Here is a 25,874-nt window from a genome sequence, read left to right as displayed (position 1 = left end):
AAGGCACAATCACCATGGAAGAATCTCACTATGCATGTGGATGAAAAACGACGAGCTCTGCGATTGCAAACAAGAGAGGCGTCAAGAGGTTGATGAATACCACAGTGGCCTCTTGTCCTCTGGGCAAACACACGAAACCATCCATGCTCACCACTGTCACAGCTGGCTAGTACAGCTAGTAGCCCAGTACTACTGGAGTCAGCAGCAGAGCCAGTGAGAGAGATTGTGATGAGAGCCCTGCTACTAGCTGCATGCATGCATGGATGGATGCAGTATTGCAGTTGCAGTGAATTGCATTGCATTGCGGCCTGGTTTAGTTCGCTAAAAGAAAATTTTTAGGTGTCACATCAGACGTTTAACCGGATGTTGGAAGAAGTTTTTGATACGAATGAGGGTTTTCGGATACGAATAAAAAAACTAATTTCATAACTCACCTGGAAACCACAAGACGAATTTATTAAGTCTAATTAATTGTCTAATTAATCCGTCATTAGTACATGTGGTTTACTATAGCACTTATAGCTAATTATGGACTAATTAGACTTAAAAGATTCATCTCGCTATTTCCATGCAAACTGTACAATTAATTTTTCATTTTATTTATATTTAATGCTACATGTATGTGTCTAAAGATTCGATATGATGTTTTTGGGAAAAAAATTTGGGACTGGATTTTGTTGGTGTAATTATTTTCCATCGAATCCAACCAAAAGAAAAGCAGGGGCCCCTGTGTGGCATGTGAAGGCAGCTTGTTTTCTTTCTATAGCCCTTTTGAGACAGCTTGGTGAGTGCTCGTGAGCTACTACGGCCATGGCTGTGCTGTACTGTACTACTGTCGAGCTAAACGCTGGAGAGGAGATGTTGCCCGGATTACATGGTAAATAAAAAAGCCTCATGCTGCTTTGGTTACTTTCTGGTGTGGTTTGTTTTCTTAACCATCTTTCCTCGCACAATCATGCAGCTCACATGTTTCAGAAGCTCATTTGGTGGTATTCCCTCAGTCAGCAAGTTTGCCGTTTGGACCTTTGATACAACTTATTTCAGAACTAGGCACTAAAAAAACTATTTGACCCTCGACTCGGCGCTAACCTTGAAAGCCATTAACAATAGCACTGAGCTCGTGTTCAGTGTCGGTTGTGGAGCAGAAGATCCATTCCTGCGATTTACTAGTTCTTAGAGGTTTATCTTTACTACTTTAAAAACCTCCCCTCCCCTCATTTAGTAAGCTTCGCGAGAGTAACCACCGAATCCAATGTTATATTCCTAATTATTCTCCTATCCCATCCCACTTATATTGGTCTGCCCATTAAAACATACAAGCATAACCACCGATCCAGTATTTTTTTTCTCACCATCCACCCAACCAATTCTCAATTATATGACTTTGGCCCTTGGACATGTTACTAGTTTGTATAATAGTTTTATAAAAGGACTAAAATATCAAAATTGCAGCCGTCAACGGATCTGGTTAGTACTCCTATTTTTATCCAGACATGCTCTGCATTCCACCGTTATTGGGCATGAAACATATCAAATGACCAGCCAGAAAATCAATCGTCCCGAATTCCATCTCACCTTGTGCGTTATAGCTGGACAGAATCAAACCTTACATCTTGAAGACTTGAACAAGTGATTTGTGAACTGGATGCCACAACTAGAGCACTGAAATCCAAAAGCCTTACACTAGAAGCAGTAGTCAGAATCAAACCGTAGACCAGTAAAAATGTCAATTCAGTTAGGCAGCTCACAACCAAATCAATCAGTGGCCACCAATAGTCAGGAGCTTGAAGATCGCTGAAGCAATGGTGCGGTGCTTGCACTGTTGCTTGCAATGTGAACTCCACCTGCCTTCACAGAATACAAGTCCCAGGTCTAACCATATGCTTAACCAACTTTAATGCCGCTTTCCAGAAGACCCAAGTGTGGCCACCAAACGTAGCACACAAAAAGTTGGCATCTTTGCACATCTTCCAATAGCTAAGCACTTGATTAGCAACTTTTTTCAGGATAGAAAAACCCATACTGGTACAGGTATTAACCAAAGGCCACACACATGCACCAACAGCTTAATTAATTGAATTCAACTTAACAAGTGCAGTACCTCCAAGGCTCCAACAATCAAGTTGAAGGCATGCATGGGAGAAAACAAAAAATATTTGACAAAATATGAGGCACAAGTGCACAAACCAACCAACCAAACAGGCCTGTTTCTCTTCAGAAACTTGACCGCACTCCTCCCAAGAGCCAGACCAACATCTCTGAGGAAGAGAACAAATTTCACATGTCAAACACTTACCTAGAAGTTAATAACCTGGTGGGAAAATGGTGAAACCAAAACAAAAACCAAGAGGAGAAAAAGAGAAGAGGTGTAAACTAATTTACTGCATAATACAGAGGTGTCAAGGGTTTGTTAGGGGCATGGATAGAATTTTTCCATTTCTACTATGGACAGTTTGGGTTTTTCCCTGGCCCTCCATAGTAGAAGTATGTGCCCCAGTCACCATTGTTGCCATTCTGCACATCATAGCAGTTGGATTGCTCAGTGAATGACCCAATACCACTTGGTGCCCTAAGATTGTTTGATGAATCCACCACTTGTATGTTCTTGAAGTAGCTGGACTTGCCAAATCCTTCCTCAGGGAAGTGGCCACTGCCCATCTGTGTGGAGGTGTGGCTGCCATCAGGCTCCGAGTTCACCACCTCACCACCCCACTCTATCATGGAGGCACTGTCTGCCAAGTAGGAGAAGAGGAAGGATGGCCAGTAGCCTAACACATAGTCATTACCGAACTGCAACCACCAATTGCCCTCCTTTGGGTCCTGCAAACCACAATCCATGGGGCATAGTTAGAAGATAGGATAATGATAAGGGAATATTGTAGGTACCTTTTAGTGTTATCATGCACGCGCAAAAATAAAGTTTTCTTTTTGTGTTCATTATATGCACTATGAAAAGGATCTACCCTTTGATGAAAACGAGTTTTAAATTATTTTAGCTTGATAGCCCACTTTCGGAATTATACGTGGAGCGAGATCTTGTTGGTTATGCAAGTGGTGGCATGCCAACATAATGTCACATGGTAATGACATGGAAAATTTTAATAGAAGAAACATGAGCTCTAGGAGAATATTCCTGTGAAAATTTGTTTAAAACTCAAATCATTAGTGTTAGCATTAGCATGCATAAATACAGTACGTGTGTGGGGGACAACTGTGAATGCGTCCACAAAACAGGCCAGGGCCACAGTTGTAGCCTTGACCTTAAGCCCTGGAGGTGCCTCAGGAAAGAACAAGAAACAGGTGGGCATAGATTCGCTGGCACCGTTCATGAATTTCGTCTGTGTGTATGCACACGCATGTGAAGGTTTCTTGTATTTTACCTTCCAGACCAAAATATTGATATCATACTGGGAACCACCATAGTTGGAGAGTGGGGAGATGCTAGCGCCCATGGCTATCTGATTGTTTATCTGTATGAACCCCGAGCACAGCAGGTTGTAGCATCCTGTTGCCTGATACGCATCGCTCTACAGAGAGTACAGAGGCAATACAAAAATCAGTATCATTAGGCTAATCTGTAGTTCAATAACAGCAAGATAGGAATGTAGATCTAAACAAGAGACAAAAAGAAGCTAAAAAACAATTATCGTGAAGATTGAAAGGAATGTGATGTTTATCTTACAGTCCAGTAGGTGAAGAGTCTAGTGTTGTTGTCCCCATACAGATCTGGGCTAACCTGCAATAATGTAGAGAGAATAAAGACATAAGCCACAATGCAAGAGAGTACTGCATATAGCTTTAATCCGCCATCACAGCATTCTTAGCTCCTAAAACAGTTGCTCATGAAAGAAAGAATCTTCGTAAACGAATATAATCTAGTCTGGCTCCTAAAATGAAAGGCCTCTCCAGTCGTAGTGTACCATATCATTATTGCAAAACAGGAATTATTGACGCATGCAAGGGGAGGAATGAGCTTCATAATTGGGCGCATGGAAGAACAAAAATGGAAGCTGCAACAAAGCATTTAATAGAACTTTTGACCTAAGTGGGTTTTTCTTCTCCCTCTCACCTGCCATCCTGCTTCAATGCTGTTAAGGTCCTGCCCAAAGGAACCACCCAAGATCCAGAGCTGGGACAGGCTGAACTCATTGGCCTGCTCAATTCTTGGCTGCCACACATTGATGGTAGCCTTAGCTCCATAGTACTTATCACCTTCCACATATGCTATTGCATGCTGCACCATGGAGCAGAAACAAGATTTAAATGAACAATCCCAATAACATGTTAAGTACTATTAGGGAGATTGGTTCTTGAATGGAACACATTACACACTCTACCCTACCTGGTGGCCACTCTCATTGAGCATATCAGGGTCGACAGACATGGGGTTTGGGGTGCTCTTGTGCTTCTTCTTGCCATATCTCCTGATGGAGCTGGCCCTCAGGACATCCTCCTTCTTGGTCCTCCTGATTGGTATGGTGTTCTCCGGGCACACGCCGTTCTTGTGCCACATTTGGGTGATTGTCTGGGTGTTCTGCTGTGATGCAACCTTGGACTCATCATACAGGCCTTCTGGGTGGTAATCAGGCCTCATCTGAAAGGTGGTGATAGTGCACCATTGAGTGTTATCATGATATGTGGGGAAGCATTACCCCAACTGTAAAAAAAGGGGCAGTGGTGTGTTCTGGAGAGAGAGGAACCTGGATAGTGTGGTTCTTGAGGAAAGGGTGATCAAAGGCAGGCTGGTTGGAGATGTGCACACAGTCTATGATGTCTCCATCAGGACTCTGTTGAATTCACACTGTCAGTTATGCAATCAAAGCAAGAAAAAAAAAGAGAAAACATTATCCTAAATTCAGGACATGAATGATTTGAGAGAGACAGGGAAAAATCTCATTTTAGCAAAAGTAGTGTAAAAAAAATAGGAAAAGAAAGTTCTAGAATTCCATATATCAAACCAATGCAACTTCAGATAATCCAAAACATCCATGAAGTAGACTATCAACCATACTCCAAAGAAGAAATCTTTGAGCAACAAAAGCAAAATTTGTTAATGGTTCAGAGGAAAAAAAAGAAAGAAAGAAAAGGAAGAAGACACTCTGTAGTCTGTTCTCCTCCAAAGAAAGGAAAGCAACCATATCTATCCTCCCTTGAAGTGGAGAGAACCCAAAGAAGCACGGGCACCCATAAAATGTTCCTCCAAAAGCGAGCCTTTTCCTCCATCAACGGAAGACACCCCAATGCATGGTCCATGAGAGGAGGAGGAACAGTCAATCCACACTTCCAAAGCGAGCTCATCACCAAGCACGAGCAAGTCGATCCATCAATCAAAAGCGCAAAACTTTTTTTGCGACTTCCATACCAAATGCACCACCGCCTTTTCTTTTTTTTTTTTCCCCTCCATGGATTCATTCCTTCCGCCCCTCCATACCAGCGAGCGACCAGAGCAAGAAAAGAAAAGAAAAAACGAAACGGGAAATCGATGGCGAGCGAGGCGGCGTGCATTGAATGCGCGCCATGTTGGTGGGAGAGGAGAGGAGAGGAGGAGACGGGCCGCTACCTCGATGCTGGCGAGGGGCGCCTTGTTGAGCCGCCTGAGGTGGCTGTGCACCTGCCGCTGCCGCCGCAGCAGATGCCTCCGCCGCCGTGGCTGCTGCTGCTGCTGCGCCGCCGACGCCGCCGCCGCACCCCCCTCAGCGGCGCAGGCCAAGAAGAGCACCGCCAGAAGCGCGACCAGGCATCCCCTCCGAGCCGCCGCCGCCGCCGCCATGGCCGAAGCTTTCCTCCGGGGACCGGGGGCGGGTGGTTTCCTCTGGGTGGGCGGAGACCAACGGAGGGAGGAGGGGGCTAGCGGACACGGGGAGGATGGAGGTGGCCGCACTTAAAAATCCGCCCGTTGGTGTCGTTTTTGCCTCTCTCTCTCTCTCTCTCTCTCTCGCTGCGCCGCTGCGTGTGTGCGTGAGTACGGAGCGAGAGGCTCGGCCCGGGTTGGAGAGAGAGAGAGGAGGCGCCATGTAATATACTGGTATCATATAATCGGATAAAACATTTCGTATATTACTAGTATGAATTTGGACATATATACGATTCATTCTATTTTCTTTGTTTCAAAATAAATATACCTAATTTGTGATTTGATATATCCGAATTTAGATATGTAACAATCCAGAATTCGTAATACTATAATATGTCATGTTATATACCAGGTGTACTTTGGTCAGTATTAGAATATACTACAAATCTGGACAAGCAGGATTTTAGTATTGTGAATCTAGATTCTTAGTGGAGTACTAGACAAATAGTCTAGATTCGTAGTACTAGAATAAATCACATTACGTACTTTTTTTATGGAACTACATTACGTACTACGTGTATTTATTTTAGGATATATAGAGTATAAAATGAATCAAGTACTCTATCTGTCTCAAAAAAGCTAACCTAAAAGGGGATACCAGTCTATATTTAATTTACTATGAAATGTCTCATTCAGTTATATCTTGCTATATTATAGGAGAAATGAAGTATAAGTATTATATATTTTAAGATAGAAAAGTAACAAAAGAACTCAAATTTTCTTTTCTTTTCTTTTCTTTACCTACCTAATATAACAAGTGGTTTGCATATTAGACCACGTCGACGTACCCTATAACCGCGATAATCCAGCGGTAATCTATGGTATTTTAAAAACCTGCTATGAGTCCAACTCCTATGCTACGTTTTTTCCTACCAGCTGAAACTACCGTAAAATAGTCTCACGTACTAGGTAAAAAGTAAAAACGTACGATTCAGTAATTCACTGTATGAATGCTGAGTGCCGACATAGTGAAACACTGTAGCAGAACAACTTTGTTCCGGTACGTGTGGACGCTGGTCGTGCCCCCCAAAACCCACGACGAAAATCACAAATCAGCAGGGAATCCTCTGCAAAAAAAACCATCCGTTTTTCGGCCAATTTGAGAGCCACAATACGGCCGCATTTCAAAGTTGCGCCGCAGGTCGCCCTCACCTACCACTAGTCGAAGCCTGAAACGGGCAGCCACGCCACGCACGCACGCACGCACGCAGGACGCAGCCTAGAGAGCAGGAGCGCAGGAGACACCGAGGCAACCTGTAGCACGGCCCGATGTCATCTGCTCCCTCCCATACATTTTCTCTGAATTCGCGAGTGCTTACGTGCATGTTCTGCATTGTGTTTAGTGAATCACGCAGTCCATCAAATCTTGCTTAAATTAGGCATTAATATAGTAGGAATTTGTGGAAGAATACAGTTGACCATCTTAATTTTAATTCAGAGTTGCTCGTGTGAGTGGGCAGCATCACCCACCGTTAATTCTTCAGAGAACAGAAACACGCGATCTCTTGCGTTCTTCTGTTTTGAGTGACAGAAGCGACCATGTCCATTTCAGTTCTTAACAACCATAGCTAACAGCCATACTTAATCACTCGAATAGAGAACATAAATTTGTAGAGTACTCGGTTAATTTGTAGGACAGACAATTGGGCTAATTCAGAGCTTCCCTCAAGGGAGAATTCCAATAGGTGGACAGTACGACCACCGTTAATTTTTCAGAGAACAGAAACAAGCAATCTCTTTCGTTCTTCTGTTTTGAGTGACGGTCGTGACCAACAAGTCCATTTCATAGCTAAGGACCGAAGATTACTCGCTTAATCACTATTGGACCCAATTATCGGTTGTCCACTCAACTGTATGCCATGTCACTGTCAAAACAACCTGTAAGCATTATCTATGTTCTATCATATGCAGTCCAATCGAGGTCCAAGGCAGTTATCAACTGTATCGTAGCATGCTGCTGGTGGCTGTCTACAAGCATGCCAAGCCTGATGGCTGAGTCTGAGCTACTAGAATATGGTGAGGTCGCGAGTACATGGTTGAGTGAGTCCATACATGCAATGATATCATGAAGAGGACATGGTTGGAGAGATCATAGAACATGGAAACATGTTCAAATGGCCGCATAATGGACAGAGATAGTGCCAAAATGCATGTCTGAATAGCATGGCCTGTTTGCAATGCATATAGCTTTTTTTTAGTCCTTAGGTATTTTGGAAAGACATGCAGATTATCGTTTTGAACGTAGTCAAGTGGATTAGCAAATGAAAGATGGGATCTGAAGTCCTAATCGAACAACTTGGAGAATGCATTGATCCAATCCACCAAACTGAGTTTGGTACTGTACATGATGGGTGCAGTGTTAACTTCAGAAAGTACTACAGATAAGAATGACTTGGTGATCTTCGCTTTCTTCTCTGTCTTGATTATTCTCAGTACGCTGAAGATTCTCAAAGAGAAAGAAGGAAGGTAGGGACTAGGGAATATATGGAGTGGAGCAATTAGTTCATGAACTGAAAACGGCTAATCTTTCTGAAAGAATGGAGTTAATGAAAGCAACCTAGTATGTTTTTCCCTTGCAATGTACTGTAACATAAAAATATGCAAGGACAACTCAGCTAGCTACCCAGAAGCAATCAAGAAATTGCTTAAAGACAATATAGAAGTTGGGATGTCATACTACTATTAATTGTTGGATCAAATGCTATTTCAAGATTGAAGAAATTAGGTGACCACATCGGATGGTACAAACACAAGAGCAAGAAACACAAACGCACAGGATGTGTATCCATCAAATTTCACGGAGATGAACACGTTCGACACTGTCAGTTCCAGAGTAATCATACAGTACGGCTCTGCCCCAAAGCGACGGTCAAAAGACAGCATGGGCCATCCGGATTAGGAACAGAAACCTGCCATCCATTGCAGGCTCGGTTAATCCGCTCGCGAAGAAGAAGATGAAGAAGAAGACCCAAAAGGCAGATCATTGATAGCCTGAAGAATTAACAAACACAGTGTCCACGACGCAATGTCTGAAGAATTCAGCTACCAGTATACCACACTTGAAACTTAGTACTCATCGGATCACGCTGCGAGTTGCCCATCTCGAGAGCTCGCCTCACGTTGTATTCAGAGACAGACAGGCTACCTGTACGTAGACACTGCATTGCATAGGCTTGATAGCTACTAGTACTTCTTTCCGGAGTTTATACCGGTTTCCTGCACAGACTTTCCCGTGGTTTACATGCCTGGATGGAACGCTTTCAGCAGCAGAATGATGGTGTTTCCGCTTAAACGCCGCGGGTGGGGAGAGGAAGAGATGCTGCTTTCGAGGAGAGATCAATCATGCCGCCAACGTGCCGGTGTCCTTCTTCTTCTTCTTAATGGTTAGTATACGAAGTAAAATCAGATCAATAATCCCTCTCCCTCCATCTCTTCCCCTGATGGTTAAACCAGATCATCATTGGCGGATCCATGGCCCAGCGACCCTATGCAGCTGCCCGGGCTTATCGGATCGCAGTAGTATAGGAGGGCATACCATGCATATCACCAATATTTCACGATAGCATGGAATAACACCGTCATGGTGTGTTTTGCTCCCGCTCATACCTTGTTCGGTTAATCCATGTGAGCAAGAGATTGAAGATGATTTATTACACACCTATTATGATGTGATTATTCTCCCTCAATGCCCTTCAATACTTTTCAATCCCCTCTAAGTCGAACAAGACCTCAAGAAAATTTATACATCAATCTCGATAGCAATTACCAACATTTTACAACAACATTGTACTAGGAACCGGATCAATCTCGATAGTATATCACCAACATTTTACAATAACATTGACCTAGCCATTGTTGTAGTGTCTTGCTCAAACTGCAGAAAATTTCTAGATCCGTCGCTAACTAGATGAATCCTCTCTCCTAGGAAGAGGATGGAGGTTCATTTCGTTGTAGTCCATGCTGCGTGGGCCATCCAGAGTCGCCGATGGACACCGGGCACATGCGTGCATGGATGCTGCCTGCGTTGCTGCTGGCCTGTGGCCTGGCCTGCGACGTGCTATCCTGATTCCCTGCACGCTCTTTGCCTGGAGCTAGATGACACTGCTGAGGAGCGTGTGCAGAACTACAGATGCGGATGCTGCCCATAAATTTTGGTCAAGAATGTTGCTTTTCGAGAGGTATGATGGATGTTGATACAAGAAGCTGCTATAGTGACTTGTAGTGAGGTTGGGTTTAGGCTCTTGCGTGCTTCAACTAGGCGCAGTTTGATCTTTGCCCCACATTCAGTTCTTGTCTAATAAGTAGTACTAGCAACTACTCACTCCGTTTCATAATGTAAGACTTTCTAGCATTACTCATATTTATATAAATGTTAATGAATCTAGGCACACATATATATCTAGATTCACTAACACCTATATAAATGTAGACAATACTAGATAGACTTCCATTGTGAAACAGAGGAAGTAGCAAGCAATAACAAGTGTTTTAGACTTTTAGGCAATAAGTACATTTGCCTAGATAATCCAGAGAAGACATATTTGCAACCGGAAGCGAGCCGACCATGCTGACAGGAAGATGCAAAGCATCTTAAAACACTCATAGTTAGATGCAGTTCTACACATTTGCTGCAAAAGGCATTCCATTTTGTATCTGAAAGCACACCCAAAGCTGTTTTTAAGAACTTATGTTGAGATATGTGTTTGAACCATAGAAACGAATGTTTCTTTGATATTCTCCACAGACATCCAAGCATGTTTCAATTTCAGCAGTATTAGAGCATATATTTTAGGATTAACCCATGTACAAGAAAAACCTAGTATATCCTGTCATGGTCACCAACACAACCAGGAAATATCTACAGGCTGCACACACGCTTATTATGTATGGAACAGCAAAATAAGTGAGTTATAAACAGAATAATTGCTATAGACATGCTCTGTCTCCCGGTTTATCAATTGGCGCTGACACGGAAAGCATGCTGGCATACCCCACATTCCACTGTTTCTGAGCCAGAGGTTGGAACCTGAACCTGCAATTGCACATCCATTGATAGTATGTAAGCGCCAAACGAAGTCATTACTGTAAGAGCATTCACATTTGAGTGCCTAAAGTCAGACCGACCTGAAGATGGACAGTGCAAGTAGGACATGCAACTTCCCTCATTTTGGTCCCAGATGAACCTCCAGATGCAGAACCCGAGGACTTGCGATTTCTCTCCATTTCCTCCTGTTGATCAAAGCATAAATTTGTTAAGATCACAGACTCATAGAACATGCTGAAATTTCCTGATGGCACCTAAGATGTTAGGGACTAAAATTTTGGCGGCAAAACATGTGCCAACAAACATTTACAACTCTTACATTCCAACAAATCATGCTCAATTAATCCGTCAAGTGTACAAGTCACTCCAATGAATGTATAATATAGAGGAAGTGTTATCTAGTACGTCACCTTAAGTTTTCTTGCAAGATCTTCATGACTTTGCACTGTGGCAGACCTGTTGGCAGCTTCCTGTGCTATGCTAAGCCTTTGAGAGACTTCTGCCTGAGAGAATAAGAAACATTCTAACGTATGAACACATGGCACTGAATTGAAACTCGCCAAGAAGAGCTATAGTGCACAGCTATTCAAATTTTACTATGTTTTCCATTTGGTCAGTGATAAAACTGCTAAAGCATGTATAAGTAGAGCAACAGACAATAGGTGAGTTGCTGCAGAGGTTATGCGAGCTGTGCTCGCTTTGGAAAACAAGAGAAATACAACCAAGAAGTAACACAGTCAAGCTATGCTTAAAATGAGCTAAGTAACTATACCTAAGATAACATCAAGCAAAAGAAAGAATATATAATTAAGAAACAAGAAGCAGAACGTACCATGCATCTATCACAAACTCGGACAAGCGGGGCATTATCTTCAGCAGTCAGAGCAGTTCTTCCTTGACTGCATTTGTCACAGAATATTTCACCACAGTTCCTACAATGATGCTGCAAAGAAAACATCATCTTAATTTATCAAAATATCATCATAAAAGTAACAAATAAGTATATCCGAACAAAGAGTATTCAAATTACCCTGCGGTTAAAAGGACTAAAATCAACAGCACATGAGTAGCACTTCTTCGCAGCCTCATCTGGAACCTAGAAAGGAGATAAAGAGAAGAAACACGATCATAAGATTAACAAAATGGTGGTACAAGATGGCAAAACAGTCAGTGGCTAGAGCAACAGTACTGCTAAGTGAACTGAAGTGGTCTTCATTATATGATGAAATGCTCAACCAAAATGGTTACAGAGTGTATCGTCATGTAAAGGACTAATCAAAGGGCAAACTATATACACTTCAAAAAAGGGGCCAAACTACATGCATTCGCAGGGAAGAGCAGATATTGCAAGAAAATTATCAAAAATAGGAAGTGGAACAATGCAAGTAAACAAATAATAAACTAAAAAGGTTCCAGCATTCTTGTAACTAAGATCAAGTAGTAAATGTGTGTCGCAGCAATTCAACTTACCCAATGGTCTTTCACTTCGTCAACAGGTTTTGCAAACATCCAATCAAAACCTTTCTTCTTCTCATTTGATTGTGACATGGGTTTGCTACTGTCTACAGTTCCTCTGCCTCTTGCATCTCCACCAATCTCCTTAAACTGTAAGTAGTTTCACAAAGTTAAAAAATGTGAATGTTTTGTCAAAAAAAAAGAAGAAGCATTAAATATGCTGAATGTATGAGCAACTCCGTGAACAAAATCTATCAAGAAAAATATGTTGGAGCAAAACCTTTTCTTTAAAAAAAAAACTAGTTTCTACAAATATTGTGAAAGGATACTGCCAATCAATGTGGAATCCAAGTTAGCAACTTATATTCCATTCATCAATATACAAGAGAGTAATTCAAACACAGAATATTGGAATATAATTCAAACAGAGTAATAAGGTGGTATCCAAGTTAGCCAACTTATATGGCATCATACTCGCCGCAGTATGACATATTGATTTCTAGTAATATTTTGGAGAAGCGAGACATTCATGATATAAGTCATATTTTGCTGTTTCCTAAGTATTGGTTCAAATTCAAATATTCATCGCTTTGGTTTTTCTAATTAACACTTTTTCACCAAAAGCAGCTATTAGTAGTGGTGTTAGTGTGTTACAGAGCAAAGCAAGTCTAAACCTAAGAATCTTAAAATGAGGGTAAATAGCGATTGATAATGGAGGAAGATGATCACCTGCACTGTTGCTGCAGTCACAGTGTCAAGCAAAGTATTGGAGGTATAGCTGTTTGACTTCAACCTTATTCGCTTTGCTTCAAAATCAACTGGAGTCTTCGCCCAAAATGCAAATACGGTTGAATCTAAAACCTAACCAAGCACCACAACCATGAACCGTCCATTAGAAAAACAACATTGCCATTGTATTTTGTAGTAAGAAGATATACACATAATCCTCTGCAAAAGGATGTCGCACTTACATCCCATCTTGTCAGTGTATCAAGGGGATAAATCCTTAGTGTCCTGCTTGTGCTGGGATCAAGCATGCGAATTCCATCCAGACCAATCTGCAACAGCAAAAATAAACATGTTAAAGGCATATTGGAACTACCAAGGTCACTCTAGCGCATAATCTAAAAAGTTTCAAACATCATTACTCTAAATTTTGCATGTGTGATGTATAATTTGACCAATCCTATCATCAATTCCATTTCATCATACCTGACAAAGCACATCGGTAGGGCTCCCGGCACCCTCAGGCAGCAGTTTAACCCGAAACTTCTGCGCACCACCGTTAGCATCCTCATGAGACTCTGCTTTTGGAACAGCCCTCGCAATTTTCCCAAAGCTCCCACCCACACCGCCGCCGCCACCGGTGGGCCACTGGTCCGCCCCTCCCGACGAGGGCCCAATCGACCGGCCGTAGTCATCAAACATCGCGGCACCCGACCGCGTCGGCGCCGTGCCGCGCGCCCCGTACGGCTCGGAGCCGCCGTCGCCGCTATACGCATAGGCGCCCTCGTTTAGGTAATCATCGTCGCCGTACCCCGCGGTAGGAGGCGGCTGGTAGCCTCCGTAGTACGGGGCGTCGTAGGGCAGCGGCGCGGGGCTGGGCTCCGCCGCCGGAGCATGCTGCGTGGCCGCCCCCGCCGCCGTCGGCGGGTAGCTGTAGTACGGCGCCGGCGCCGGGGACGGCTCCGGTGGGTAGGGCGCGGGGTTGGGATTGTTGTAGGGCGGCGCGTACCCGGCGTACTGGGGCGGCGGCGGCGGCGGCGCGTAGGACGGGGCCGACGGCGGCTGATCGGAGTACCCTCCCACCGAGTAGGGCGGCGCGGAGGCGTAGCTCGCCGGGATCGTCGGCGGCGCGGCGTCGGCGGCGGAGGAGGCCGGGTGCGGAGGCGGATTCGGCGCGAACTGGTGCGGGTAGTAGTGGCCCGCAGCCGGGGGGGCCGAGGAGGCGTAGTCTCCGTGCTGCATCGCGCGGCGTGGATCCGAGGGCGGCGCCGACGAGGTTGGCGGCGGCGGAGGCGGAGGAGGACGGCGACGTGATTCGATTGGAGGGAAGGGAATCGCGTGGGCGACACGGCCCGGGAAAGGTAAAGAAGGTTGGGGTTGCTTCGTGAGGGAGATCGACTCGATGATGATGAGGAGTCGCTCGATTAGAAGTTGGATTAGGTGGTGAGGTGAGGGTGCTATGGTGGCCGTTCGATTCGGTCGGTTGTCAGGTGGGAACGGACGGCTGGGATAGCACCCGCGTTGGTTTTCGGTTTGGTCGTTTATACTCGTTTGTGGGAGTTGGCTAGTCAAAAGTCTAAACGCGGGTCACGCGGCCGGTCAAATTGGGCTTTGCATGGGCCGCCGTGTGTGGAACGCCGGGATATTAATGGGCCATCGATTAAAGGCCTAAAGAACTGAAGCTCCGTAAGAATTGGCCCATATATTATTTAATTAATTTATGTCTCGAGGATTATTGTGTTATGAAGTACTCCCTCCCTCCGTTCCATAATATAAAAGATTTTGATAGATGTGAATCTTAGTACAACGAATCTGGATAGACGGAAGTATTAAAGTGGTACATAAATCGATGGCCAGAGGGCCAGAGGACATGTGAACTTATGTATAGTCGGGGCAAAATGTGTTCTGATCTAAAAAAAAATAAGTTAATTTATAGCTGTTATTAAATATGTTTATTTTCTAAAAGTAATCATTACGTGGGAATTTGCGAATGTTGAATAATTATATCGGGAGTAGATAAAGTGATGAATAGTTGTGTTGTGTTTGGATAAAGTAGGAATATCCTACTCTTTAATATTTGTATTGGTATGTGTGGATGAGTGAAAAATAAACTTATTTTGGAATGAAGATAGTAGCAATAGGTACTGAATCATTTGATCGTTTACTTCTGTACAAATCAATGTATATAGCAAGGCACTGGAAAAACATAGTGTGTCTGTGCAAATATCTTACTGCTCCCTATATCTCAAAAATATAAAAATCTAAGACTGGATGAGACGTTTCCTCTGTCCAGATACATTTTAATAGCAAATGTTATATCCAGTATAGGTTCTTATTTTTGGGATGAAGGTAGTAAAAGTTAGAAACCGATACCTATCAAAATAAAGTGCACGGTTTTCTCAAATAACTTAAGGCTGAGTTTGATTGGGTTACCTGGCCGAGTATTTTCCTTTTGTATGGACACACTTCACAAACGGCTCAATAATGCATGTTGTGATAAAACCTTATATATACAAGTTTTTTAAAAATCAAATAGATTCATTTATTTTCAAATTTTCAATAATTAATATTCCTTCCATTTTATATTATAAGTATTTTTGTTTTTTTATAGTTAGATTTCTTTAAATTTGATCAAAATTATAAAAATATTTAGTAACATTTTTAACACTAAATTAGTTTCATTAAACATATTTTGATAATACGTTTGTTTTATGTTGAAAATGTTACCATAATTTTTTATAAATTTGGTCAAACTTGAAAATGTTTGAGTAGAAAAAAATCAAAGCAACTTATAATATAAAATAGATATAGTACTTAATTAATCATTCCTTAATGACCCATCTTATTTTACATGAAATAAATTAGCCAGCCAAACTGTTGAACTCGAACACAACCTAAGGCCATTAGGCGAATGAATAGTTAATCGCATGGTTTCCTACATATGAGAACACATTTTTGTCTGGTGATGGAGTTAATTTGTGGCTTACCACATCTCAAATCCTGGTACACACAGTTAGGTACACTTCCTGTACAAATTTTGTGATATTAGGGATGTATCGCTTATACTTAAAAGTATCTCTCATGTGTTAAAATGGAAGTATTTGCGAAGTCGTGGTTGTGTTCATGTGATATGCATATGTGTGCCAGGGTTTTTCTTCTTTTTCTTTTTTTTTTACAAACAGAAAACCATGAAATTTCATGGCTTCGACATAGGATGAAAGCAGATTTGGAGGCAAAATTAAAATAGTTCCTAAGAAATTGAAATCTGAAACAGTAAATTCGATTGGAATTTGGCAAAACCCGTTGCGTCGAGATCCAAACAGTTCATTAGAAAGGTACACCCTGATGTGTGTGTCTTCGATACACTTGTATGCTGGAATAATGTTGTAGGTTATAGTTGTCTTAAAAATGGAATTGTTATTGGGAAATAAGGGCATGTATAATCGTGTCTAATAACAGTCTCTTTTCGTTCTCATACAAGTAAATTTGGTGACATGGAAGAAAGAGATGGGAGGAAGGAGAAACATCGTTGCTACGTATGATAACGGCTCAGAGTCGACTATTAGCATTTATTAACGGAAAATTTGTTGCATGAGGGTGGAGAAAAGGAAAGAAGTATAAAAAAATAGTGCATTAATGGTTTAGTCTCTACTCCCTCTGGTTTTATAATAACTGACGTTTAGGTCAAACTTTTATAACTTTGACCATCAATAATTTTAAAAATATTTAGTTTAAAAAAACTATAACAACATATATAGATTTGTCTTTCAAAGCACTATAATAAAAGTAAACATGCATTTATTTATTGCATATATATTATAATAGAAAAATAAGGTCAAAGATATATTTTGCAGACAGTGTCATTGTCTAAAACATCAATTAAAATGAATCCGGAGGAAGAACTATCGTAAGAGGATAGTCTCTAGTGATATTACTTAATATAGAGAGCTCATATTTGACTTTACCTTTGTACATGCCTTTAATGGGCTCTCTTTGTTGTTATGTAAATTTGATGATGTGAAAGAAAGAGAGGGAAGAAAAGAGAAACATCATTGTTACGCATAACAACGGCTTAGAGTCCACTCTTAGTATTTATTAACGAAAAGTTTGTTGCATGAGGATGGAAAAAAGGAAAGAAGTATAATAAAAAAATAGTTAGTGCATTAATGATTAAGAGATCTTATTGTCTCTACTATTGTATGAGGATGATCTCTAGTGACGTAAATTAATATAGAGAGCTCTCTAGTGACGCAAATTAATATAGAGAGCTTATATTAGACTCTAACTTTGTACATGCCCTAATGTGATTGAACTTCTTACTAATAATTGGAAGGTACCTTAAAATGTTTAGAAGTGCAATATTGCAACTTAGGGAAGGATATTCATAACAAAGACTACCCGTACCATTTTCTCTTTTTTCAGACGATTTATGTTAGACAATCCCCCACTACTTTGTCAACCACTGCTCGAGATGTATTGAAGATGAGAAAAGGGTCCCCTAAGAATATATGATAGATCGAGATCGAAAGGGACAATTAGTAAACAATCGATTTGTTCTTCATTGCTCTTGTTGCAATGGCCCAATTATTGTCCGGCCACCAAATAGTACAAACTTGGTATATTTTTTCTTCGAAATAATTAATCGCCGTCCACCTATATATGGTTGTTAGTTGTTACGTACACTCATGTCAAGAACAAATTAAAAGACATCATTTTGATATTCATTTCTTAATCAAAGAAGCTACCGCAAAACCATCAAAAACGCCTGAAATTTCAGAATCGAAACAATCTTTAACCAACAAAATCAACAAAAACCATCATTTGAATTTGTCGGTTCAATGACACATATATGTACAAATCACAAAGAATTTAGCAGACAAAAGCCCATGGCCATGGCTAGATAGATGAATAAACCACAACACAATTGCATTCTGTACACCTCAGCTTGATTCGATGCGTCCTCCTAATCGTCGGAGTAATAGTAGTACTCCTCCGACGAGGACATGGACGAGGAGGAGGAGGACGACGACGACGACGGCAACAAGAGCGAGAGGGGCCTCCGGTACCTACCGCCGTAGTGCAGGAACGCGCCGCCCGACGGCGGCGACGGCGCCCGCGCCACCAGCAGCCCGCCGCGGCCGGAGCCCGGCACGTAGTAGTCCGGCAGGGGGAGGCAGAAGAACACGAAGAGCCAGTCGGCGAGGCGCTCGAGCTCCCGCACGGGCGCCACGAGCAGCGCGCGCAGCACCTCGTCGGCCCGCAGCCGCCGCCGCCGCCCGCGCGCCCCGCCCTGTCCCTGGCACAGCTCCGCCGGCACCCGCGCCGCCGCCGCCACCCACGCGACGCTGAACACCATCTGCCTCGTAGACTCGTGGTACGTTGTTGCGTTGCGTGCGGTTTTTTGTTTGTGGGTGGGGGGGTTTTTCCTCGTTTGCGTGGAGCGCTCTGTGTGCGCGCGCGCGGTGGGGTGGAGTCGCGGAGAAAGGGAGAAGGGTAAACGTAGTACGTAGCTCGCGCGGGCGAGGGACGGAGGGAGTTGACGTGGATAGGTGGGCGAGGTGGTGGCGTGCGGGAGGGAAAGACGAGGAGGAGGAGGCAGCTGCTGCGTTCGTGCGGGGCGGCCGGTCGTCGCATCGTCCGGCCGGTGGGGGCGCGGGGGGCGCGCGGTTTTTGTCGGGAGCGCCAGGGCGGTTTTGACCGTGCCGCGAGGGGCTGGAGGGGCGTGTGCAAGTGTACAGGACGCGTAGGCAGATGGGCCGGCAGGTGTGTGGTGATCTCGACTAGTCGTCTCCGCGGCGGAGCGGTCGACGCAGCTCGCAAAGGTGCCGTATCCCTCTTGGGTGGACCATGTCTGTTGTTTGACAGAGACGACGTCGACTCTGTAAGAAACCGCAAGCTTGCAGCCTGCACTACCGTTTGGATAATAGTGTACTCTCACCACCCTTAAAAAAAACAACCTAGTATTACATTAGACATTTCCCAGTACAGCAAATTTGGACAAGCTCCTATCTAGATTCGTTGTACTAACAAAAATCCTATTCAATTCTAAATTCTCTAAATTCTTTTTTTTGGACGAAGGGAGTAGTTTCTAGGCACCTGAAAACACACAACTTCATTTTAGACTATTTAGATCACGCCAAGATTCGTGCAACGCAATAATCTTATCACATCACCACATCCCTTTTCTCCTTCCCACACACCATCGCATAGGAGCTCACATAAGTCCGTCTTCCCTCCCTGCACCGTCCGCGTCCTCCGTGTTTGGTTGACGCCAATTCTAGCATTCCCCCATCTTCCTACCCTTCTCGGTCTGCTACTCCCTCCGTCTCACACAATATAGTAATCTAGTTCTGATATAATAATCTAGGACTAGATTAGACATCATCTAGTATGTTTGTTGTGGGACGGAGGGAGTAGATATGTTTGTTTTTCCCCCTCGTAACTTCAGATCATATAACGACAACATAGTTGCCGATGATCACGGAAGTGGGAACTTCCAATGATTTCCGTGGACGAGACATTACCCTCACCAGGCATCCGTATTATCTAAAGTCAAGGTCACGACAATTTTATATTCTTACGACCAAACAGCCTTGAAGTTCGGATTGGTTTCAGATAATACAGGCACTGATTCTTTTCTTTTTAGAAAATGGATTGAAATCCAGCCTCTTCATCCACGATGGATGTCCGCAGCCCAGGCACTGATTCTGGTAGAAGAACAGTAACAGTATAAAGTCCACAATGTAAGAACAGAAGTAAATGGATATCTTCTACGGCCTGTTAATAACTGGGATGATTTTGGATCCCAAAAAAACAAATCTACTCCAACTTACCTGAATGTCATTGCACAGCTCCATTAGCTGTGCAGTGAAGAAGGAATATGGGTAGATCAAAGCATGTAACCAATCTAAACAAAAACAAGTACAGAAAACATGCCAAAGCTTGACTTATTCTGAACTAGTCTAATATGGAGGAGAAAACTCTACCGGCTGATCGATGCATCCCATCTAATCATGCAGAAACCCTTTCTCCTCTAGATAAGTGACTACTTGTCCTGCCATGTCCGATGGTGAAGGGCATACACCATCCACTTCTTTGATCTCAATCTGTAACAAAAGGAAGAGTTCGTGATACTGGGTAAAGGACAAACAGTGGCAACTTCAAGTGGGGCACAATAAATGATACAATGACAAAGACATAGATGTACAAATAGACAACTACCGAATTGATTAAAGGTGTCTTCCAGACTGCTACATATGTAATTTAAAATTGAGGATAAAATACAATAAGGATCACAAACTATATTCAGCTAGCGATATAGACGTCTAGTGTGGCAATAATCATAATGTAACATTTGCTACCCACAACTGCCATTCCCATCAGCCGACCACCAATGCATATATTTTATCATTGCCTCTTCTGAGAATGCATTTAATCCTACAAGATTATTATGTAGGAGTAACATGCTTATAAAATGGATCGCTCTGCAATCTAATCCAATCACAAATGAAAACTTTTAATATCTTGAGTTTCATTAAGGCCACTGATTTAATATGAACCAGAAAGAACAGCCATATACTAACACAGTTAATAATGCACACTTTGACCATGTGGAGATGATAGCAAATCTAATGGAGATGTACCTCAGAGTTTAATGGTGATTCATAAGGGTCATCAATTCCAGTAAAACCTGCAACAGGACAAAATTAAAGCTTGAAGCATGAGTGATGTATACATGATTCAAAAACTACTATGGAGATTATTGGCAGCGATAAAGGTTAGAGCTGACAAAGTGAGGACGAGTTGGCAGTGGCACACAACGAAACTTCCTTTCTAAGATGTCTGGACTTGCACAAGAGCATGAGGCAAAAAAAACTACAGACTCTTGGTGCTTAAAGAAATCAACAATTTTGGAGAACGGCCATCTATTAAGTTTTCTCTAGTTTGGTTTCTGGTGTTGCTTCCCCAAGAGACCAAGATATGCGTAATGTACTTCAACTTGGCAAGAGTAATTATTCAAGTAGGCAATCATGCAGATATTAGGAACAAATCTTAAAAAGTAAGGCGAATTTTTAAACAATTCACTTTCGTAATAAGGACTCTTAAATCTTTCGATTTTGGAAATCAAGCACTATATGAGAATCTCACCCTTTATTTTTCCTGCACGAGCAAGCTTATAAAGGCCCTTAGGATCCCTTGACTCACACAATTCCAAGGGCATGTTCAAGAAAACCTACAAAAGGGGTTTCAGGGATGTTTGTGAATATTCAAAATTAAAGTCCATAACAAAGCTAGGTGCACTTAAACAGAAGATAAACTAAGAATTGCTTACTTCAATAAAGCTACCATCTGACAATAATGCACGACAAGACTCACGGTCTCTCCTATACGGAGATATGAAACTTGCAATGCATACTAGGCCTGCATCTGCGAATAGCTTTGCTACCTCACCTGCTCAGAATAGTTGGATATAAATGTCAAGCACAGATGTGTCAAAAATGTAAAATAACAACAAAAGCATTATCATATTTTTACCTAAATCAGAACTTCATTCAATTGCCACATGAAAGTTCTGTGTCAGGGGATACTTACCAACTCTGCGTATATTTTCAGCACGGTCTTCCGCCTTAAAGCCAAGATCCTTGTTCAAACCATGTCTTAAATTATCACCATCAAGAACATAAGAAAGCTTCCCTCTTGTATGGAGCTCTCGATCTAATGTGCATGCCAGGGTACTTTTACCTTGACAATGGAAGGTAAGAGAATGAACTTACTTAAAAAAAAAAGTAAATCATCACTTGGAAAGTTAAGAAGTTTTGTTCTGACAATAAATGTTAAATCATGAAGATAGAACAAATCAATAGTGAGAAACTAAAGCATCATTCATGTAGATGACGACATGTCAGCTTACAGTACAAACTCTACAGATTTGCCCGTCAATAACCTGAAAGCTATTTCCCTGGATTCATGGACAGCAAAAAATAGGTACAATATATCATATATTGACATGACACTCTGAAATGTAGTTGATCATTTTGAACAGATCACCACCTCTTAAACACAGTTGAACTCATCATGGTTTGTGAGCAAAACTTACAATAATCGCCTGAATATTTTAAGGGAAAGTTGCTAAGTAGCATTGTAAAAATGTAAAAATTGAACAGCAACATCCAGTGTGAGGATCAATAGCAGGACCTGGGAGCACTGAACACATGTCACTGATGCATCAATATTATTTTCCTACTCGTGTAATGTTGTTGATCAAATTGCTTCAGTAGAGACGATGAAGATAAAGTACAAAATATTTCAGTAGTTACCAAACCAATAAGTATATAAACCATTCAAGAACTAAAGAAATAAGGCAGTAGTATTTTTTGCATTGCGTAGAATGTAACAAGATTCACCCAATATTACATCCTTTAGCCCAAAATATTGTAGGATGCACTTTAAGAACGTTTTATTTGTTAGTAAAGATATATCATTCCACATAGACACAAATTGCTGTTGAAATTATCTTATGCTTGAACAGCTCAGCAGATGTGCCAACATCCCAAGAAGCACAACACAAAGTTTCAAAGAAATTAGCTTTATTTACCTGAACCACTAAGTCCTGTGATCCAAACAACGCAACCTTTCTGCTTCAGTAGCTTCTGCCGATCAGCCTGGCCAACTGCACAATCATGCCAGAAGATATTGGACGCCTTCGGCACAGTAGATGACATTTGCAAAACTTTGTTCTCGCCCACTGTGTAAAATCACAATTACTCAGATCACAGTGAGAAAAAGGGCTACACGAAAGCAGAAATTTCTTCCAATCCAGTTAATCATTGTATAACTTCAGAACTCATTGATAAGATAGACTTATCTCCTAAACAACAGATCTCTTTCCTTATGTCCACAAAGCGTAACAAAACAAGCTAACTAATTGGTGACATAAGCAAAGAACTTGGTTGTCTATTTAATTGTAGTCTAATCCGTTGGTCAAAATTTTAGGGGAAAAATAAAAGATCACATCAAGTATCAGAACAATCGCTGCTGCAAACCAGTGACCACTAGTATAATAGGTAAACGGATTAAAAAAGAAGATCAGTACCCAATACTTAGGATACAAGCCCAAAACAATACTAATAAATGAAGCAGTTGGGAAGATTCAAGTGACTGGAATTTCCTGGACGACGAGGAGACAAGCCACGGCCACACGATTCCGCAGGGATGCAATGCATACAAACGCAACCGAATTCTTCCGCCGCCCCAATTCCACCACGCGGGCCATGGTCTCCCCGGTCAACAGGAGATCAACCGCATTGCATCAACTCATCGTGTAAACAAATTACCGAGAGGGAGGAGAGGACACGCGGGGTTGGTAGGGCACGTTACCTAGGCTCACCCCCGCGTGCGCCGTCGAAGAGCGCTCCTCCTCCTCCTCCTCCTCCTCACGCGGTCGTCGTAGGCTGCTGCTGCTGCCGCCGGCGCATTCCAAGGGAGGCGGGGCTCGGCGGCGGGGGCGGCGCGGCCCTCCCGTGACTGCAGCGGTTATCCTCGGCGGCGCGAGGCGGAGGCGGAGGCGTCGGGGAGGATGGGGCGGCAACCCTAGATTTGCCGGGCTCCGGCTCCGCGCGGGCGCGGCCGCGGGGGGCACCCAGCGGGCAGTGGCACGCGGGTCTCGCGGAGGAGGAGGAGGAGTGAGGCGGGCCGCGTGATGCGCCGCGGTGGAGGAGGCAGCGGGGTGGTGGTGGTGAAACGGGAGAGAGGCCTCCATCGATGGAGGCCCCGCGAATGGAGGCCACGCGGTTCCCTTTTCCTGTTGTTACTACTACTCTCCCCCAGGCCCCAGCGAGATAGCTCGACTAGGATATTAGGCTTGCCCCGTGCTAAATATAGCAACTAATACTGGAATAGACACGACTTAATGTTTTCTTTATCTTACAATATATTTCATCCGTTTCATATTAGATGCTAATAAATCTAGTCACATGTTAGAAAGTCTTATAACCTGAAACAGATATAATAATAATCTAGTATCAAATAATATACTACTATTGTAATATTGAGATATATCTTACCATTTGATACTAGATTGTTGTTTTATAGGAGAAAAGTATTATTACGAATTTGGATATATATGGTAGGTTAACATTAGCTATTATCCTGTTCTAAAATATACTACTACATATATTGGATTTGATACATCTACATGTCTAGATTCGTAATGCTCGATGAGAGTATGTCTGTGTTTCTAGTACTAGCTAGATCGTGTCTAATCTAAAATTAGATTATACTAGAAAATCGGTGTGTCTGTTAGCGCGTCGGTAAATTTATAGCATGTATATCTTATCTAGACCTAGTGTTTTGGAAAATTTACCAGCCTTTATTTTGAATTATTTATCACTCTAGCAAATTATGCAGCAAATTACCTTGTTATGCTCATTTAATACATTCTAGTGGTTTTAAGAGTAATGTTAACCTTGATTACCAGATATATGTGGCATTGATGAAAGGTGAAGATAGGGGATCCTGATCTAGAAATTGAAATGTGAGAATGACCGGTAATTTGAAACTGGTGTAGTAATATATTTTTACACAAGTTAGTTTAACACCCATAAAATAATCTTTCAAAAAGGAAATATTAATTAATGGAATATAATTTTGTATTTGTCTCAGAAAGATGGAATTTAATTTTATGTTAGAATGAAAAAAAAACAAAGTTGGATTGTAATTAGTGATTGCCAATAATTAGACACATGATTAGAGATGCTATTAAAAAAACGTAAAGTTATGTTTCCTCAAAATTGTGGCAATTTTTAAGCAAAAAATTGTGCATACAGTATCAATAGTGAAATGCACATTCGAAGAAATATTGGTTGTTAATATTGCAAATTTTCATCCAATGTTTCGACTTATTTTTGTAATTTAGTTTTTTTATTTATTTCATATAAATATGGGATATCAGTATGGTTAGGTACGTAAATCAATTTTCGGGTTTAACCATAATGTATTTTATTTATTTAGATAATTTTTGAAAATTTATATATATTTTTTCTTTGTTTTTTTTTACTTTCGTTTATCTCATTTATGCCTGGTCTTGTGTGCACAATTAGCTTGAGAAGGAAACAATGCAAATGCTGTAGCAACGGCACCGGACGACCAGGCCCAGGCAGGCATCCGTGACTGGGCTGTACACGCCAATATATTTTTTTTTCATTTCACAATGAAACGTCTAGGCTAGTTTTCTCCACATGGACACATGGCAGATTCTTGGAGGAGACAATTCCAAATTTACGGAGCTCCACGTGGTCCAATAAGAAGTAGAGTTTAGTCCCTGAAATCGGTTATAGAGATTTTAGCATTGAGAGTTGTAGCAAGGGAAAGTTTTGCAGTTTGCACAATACCCAAACAAAATGGCATGATAAGTAGACACATTGTTCTATCTGTCTACTTCCTCCATAAAAAAAACGCAACCAAGAAGAGGGTTGTTCAGGTTCGTTGTACTAAGAGATGTCACATTCTGTTCTAGGTTGATTTTTTTTGTTTTTACAGAGGGAGTACGTGTTATGGAAGAGATGAGAAGCAACGGGAGGACTGGGACACATTCTGTACCCTAACCTGAAAAGCCTCTTGATTCACCGATGTTTGGATTTATTTTTTTTTAAAAAAAACACCTACAGTAAAGGCGCACGCACCCTTATAAGCACATCTACCCCTACAAACATCTTCAAAAACTGAATTCTAATAAAATTGGTAAAATTACTATAGATGCCTTGCTATAAATAGTTGCGTCGTCTGCAAGTGAAAGAT

General features: G+C 42.1%; 4 protein-coding genes across 6 annotated transcripts; all 4 read right to left on the bottom strand.

Moving 5' to 3' along the window:
• Positions 1-2,138: 2,138 nt before the first annotated feature.
• Positions 2,139-5,953, bottom strand: LOC127779638 (uncharacterized). Its single transcript, XM_052306471.1, has 7 exons — positions 5,561-5,953; positions 4,701-4,787; positions 4,343-4,594; positions 4,070-4,234; positions 3,683-3,736; positions 3,381-3,527; positions 2,139-2,820 (listed from the first exon to the last, which is right to left on the bottom strand). The coding sequence occupies exons 1-7, from the start codon at positions 5,768-5,770 to the stop codon at positions 2,443-2,445; spliced, it is 1,293 nt and encodes a 430-aa protein (XP_052162431.1). The 5' UTR covers positions 5,771-5,953; the 3' UTR covers positions 2,139-2,442.
• A 4,599-nt stretch (positions 5,954-10,552) lies between these two features.
• On the bottom strand, positions 10,553-14,477 carry LOC127780939 (protein FREE1). Its single transcript, XM_052307932.1, has 9 exons — positions 13,566-14,477; positions 13,325-13,411; positions 13,083-13,214; positions 12,369-12,503; positions 11,929-11,994; positions 11,731-11,841; positions 11,309-11,401; positions 10,979-11,083; positions 10,553-10,886 (listed from the first exon to the last, which is right to left on the bottom strand). The coding sequence occupies exons 1-9, from the start codon at positions 14,319-14,321 to the stop codon at positions 10,809-10,811; spliced, it is 1,563 nt and encodes a 520-aa protein (XP_052163892.1). The 5' UTR covers positions 14,322-14,477; the 3' UTR covers positions 10,553-10,808.
• Positions 14,478-17,786: 3,309 nt separating this feature from the next.
• LOC127779829 (uncharacterized) lies at positions 17,787-19,039 on the bottom strand. The gene has a single exon (XM_052306741.1). The coding sequence runs from the start codon at positions 18,433-18,435 to the stop codon at positions 18,043-18,045; it is 393 nt and encodes a 130-aa protein (XP_052162701.1). The 5' UTR covers positions 18,436-19,039; the 3' UTR covers positions 17,787-18,042.
• A 603-nt stretch (positions 19,040-19,642) lies between these two features.
• On the bottom strand, positions 19,643-23,903 carry LOC127779828 (adenylyl-sulfate kinase 3-like). Of its 3 annotated transcripts, none has more exons than XM_052306739.1 (8): positions 23,457-23,903; positions 22,675-22,824; positions 21,672-21,821; positions 21,412-21,530; positions 21,228-21,312; positions 20,723-20,769; positions 20,066-20,185; positions 19,643-19,786 (listed from the first exon to the last, which is right to left on the bottom strand). In XM_052306739.1, exons 1-7 carry the CDS (start codon positions 23,836-23,838, stop codon positions 20,087-20,089), a joined length of 1,032 nt encoding a protein of 343 aa, XP_052162699.1. In that variant the 5' UTR covers positions 23,839-23,903; the 3' UTR covers positions 19,643-19,786; positions 20,066-20,086. The 3 variants fall into 3 exon arrangements, with proteins under 3 accessions (XP_052162699.1, XP_052162700.1, XP_052162698.1); XM_052306740.1 differs by having other exon boundaries at positions 19,700-19,712; XM_052306738.1 differs by lacking the exon at positions 19,643-19,786 and having other exon boundaries at positions 19,824-20,185; positions 23,457-23,902.
• Positions 23,904-25,874: the final 1,971 nt, after the last annotated feature.

The sequence above is a fragment of the Oryza glaberrima genome, chromosome 7 (assembly GCF_000147395.1).
Source record: "Oryza glaberrima chromosome 7, OglaRS2, whole genome shotgun sequence".
NCBI lineage: Eukaryota > Viridiplantae > Streptophyta > Magnoliopsida > Poales > Poaceae > Oryza > Oryza glaberrima.
The sequence above is the reverse complement of the archived record's forward strand: the minus strand, read 5'-3'. Positions and strand labels throughout refer to the sequence as shown.

Excerpts from the sequence above, each read along its gene's own strand:
- LOC127779638 (XM_052306471.1), bottom strand. The coding sequence starts at position 5,770 with ATGGCGGCGGCGGCGGCGGCTCGGAGGGGATGCCTGGTCGCGCTTCTG. Across the intron at positions 4,788-5,560 it reads CGCCCCTCGCCAGCATCGAG|AGTCCTGATGGAGACATCAT; the intron begins GTAGCGGCCCGT and ends TGAATTCAACAG. Across the intron at positions 3,737-4,069 it reads GCATTGAAGCAGGATGGCAG|GTTAGCCCAGATCTGTATGG; the intron begins GTGAGAGGGAGA and ends ACATTATTGCAG.
- LOC127779829 (XM_052306741.1), bottom strand. The coding sequence starts at position 18,435 with ATGGTGTTCAGCGTCGCGTGGGTGGCGGCGGCGGCGCGGGTGCCGGCG.
- LOC127779828 (XM_052306739.1), bottom strand. The coding sequence starts at position 23,838 with ATGGAGGCCTCTCTCCCGTTTCACCACCACCACCCCGCTGCCTCCTCC. Across the intron at positions 22,825-23,456 it reads GCACGCGGGGGTGAGCCTAG|TGGGCGAGAACAAAGTTTTG; the intron begins GTAACGTGCCCT and ends GATTTTACACAG. Across the intron at positions 21,313-21,411 it reads CAGATGGTAGCTTTATTGAA|GTTTTCTTGAACATGCCCTT; the intron begins GTAAGCAATTCT and ends CCCCTTTTGTAG.
- LOC127780939 (XM_052307932.1), bottom strand. The coding sequence starts at position 14,321 with ATGCAGCACGGAGACTACGCCTCCTCGGCCCCCCCGGCTGCGGGCCAC. Across the intron at positions 11,842-11,928 it reads TTAGTCCTTTTAACCGCAGG|CATCATTGTAGGAACTGTGG; the intron begins GTAATTTGAATA and ends TTTTCTTTGCAG. Across the intron at positions 11,402-11,730 it reads GAGTTTGTGATAGATGCATG|GCAGAAGTCTCTCAAAGGCT; the intron begins GTACGTTCTGCT and ends TTATTCTCTCAG.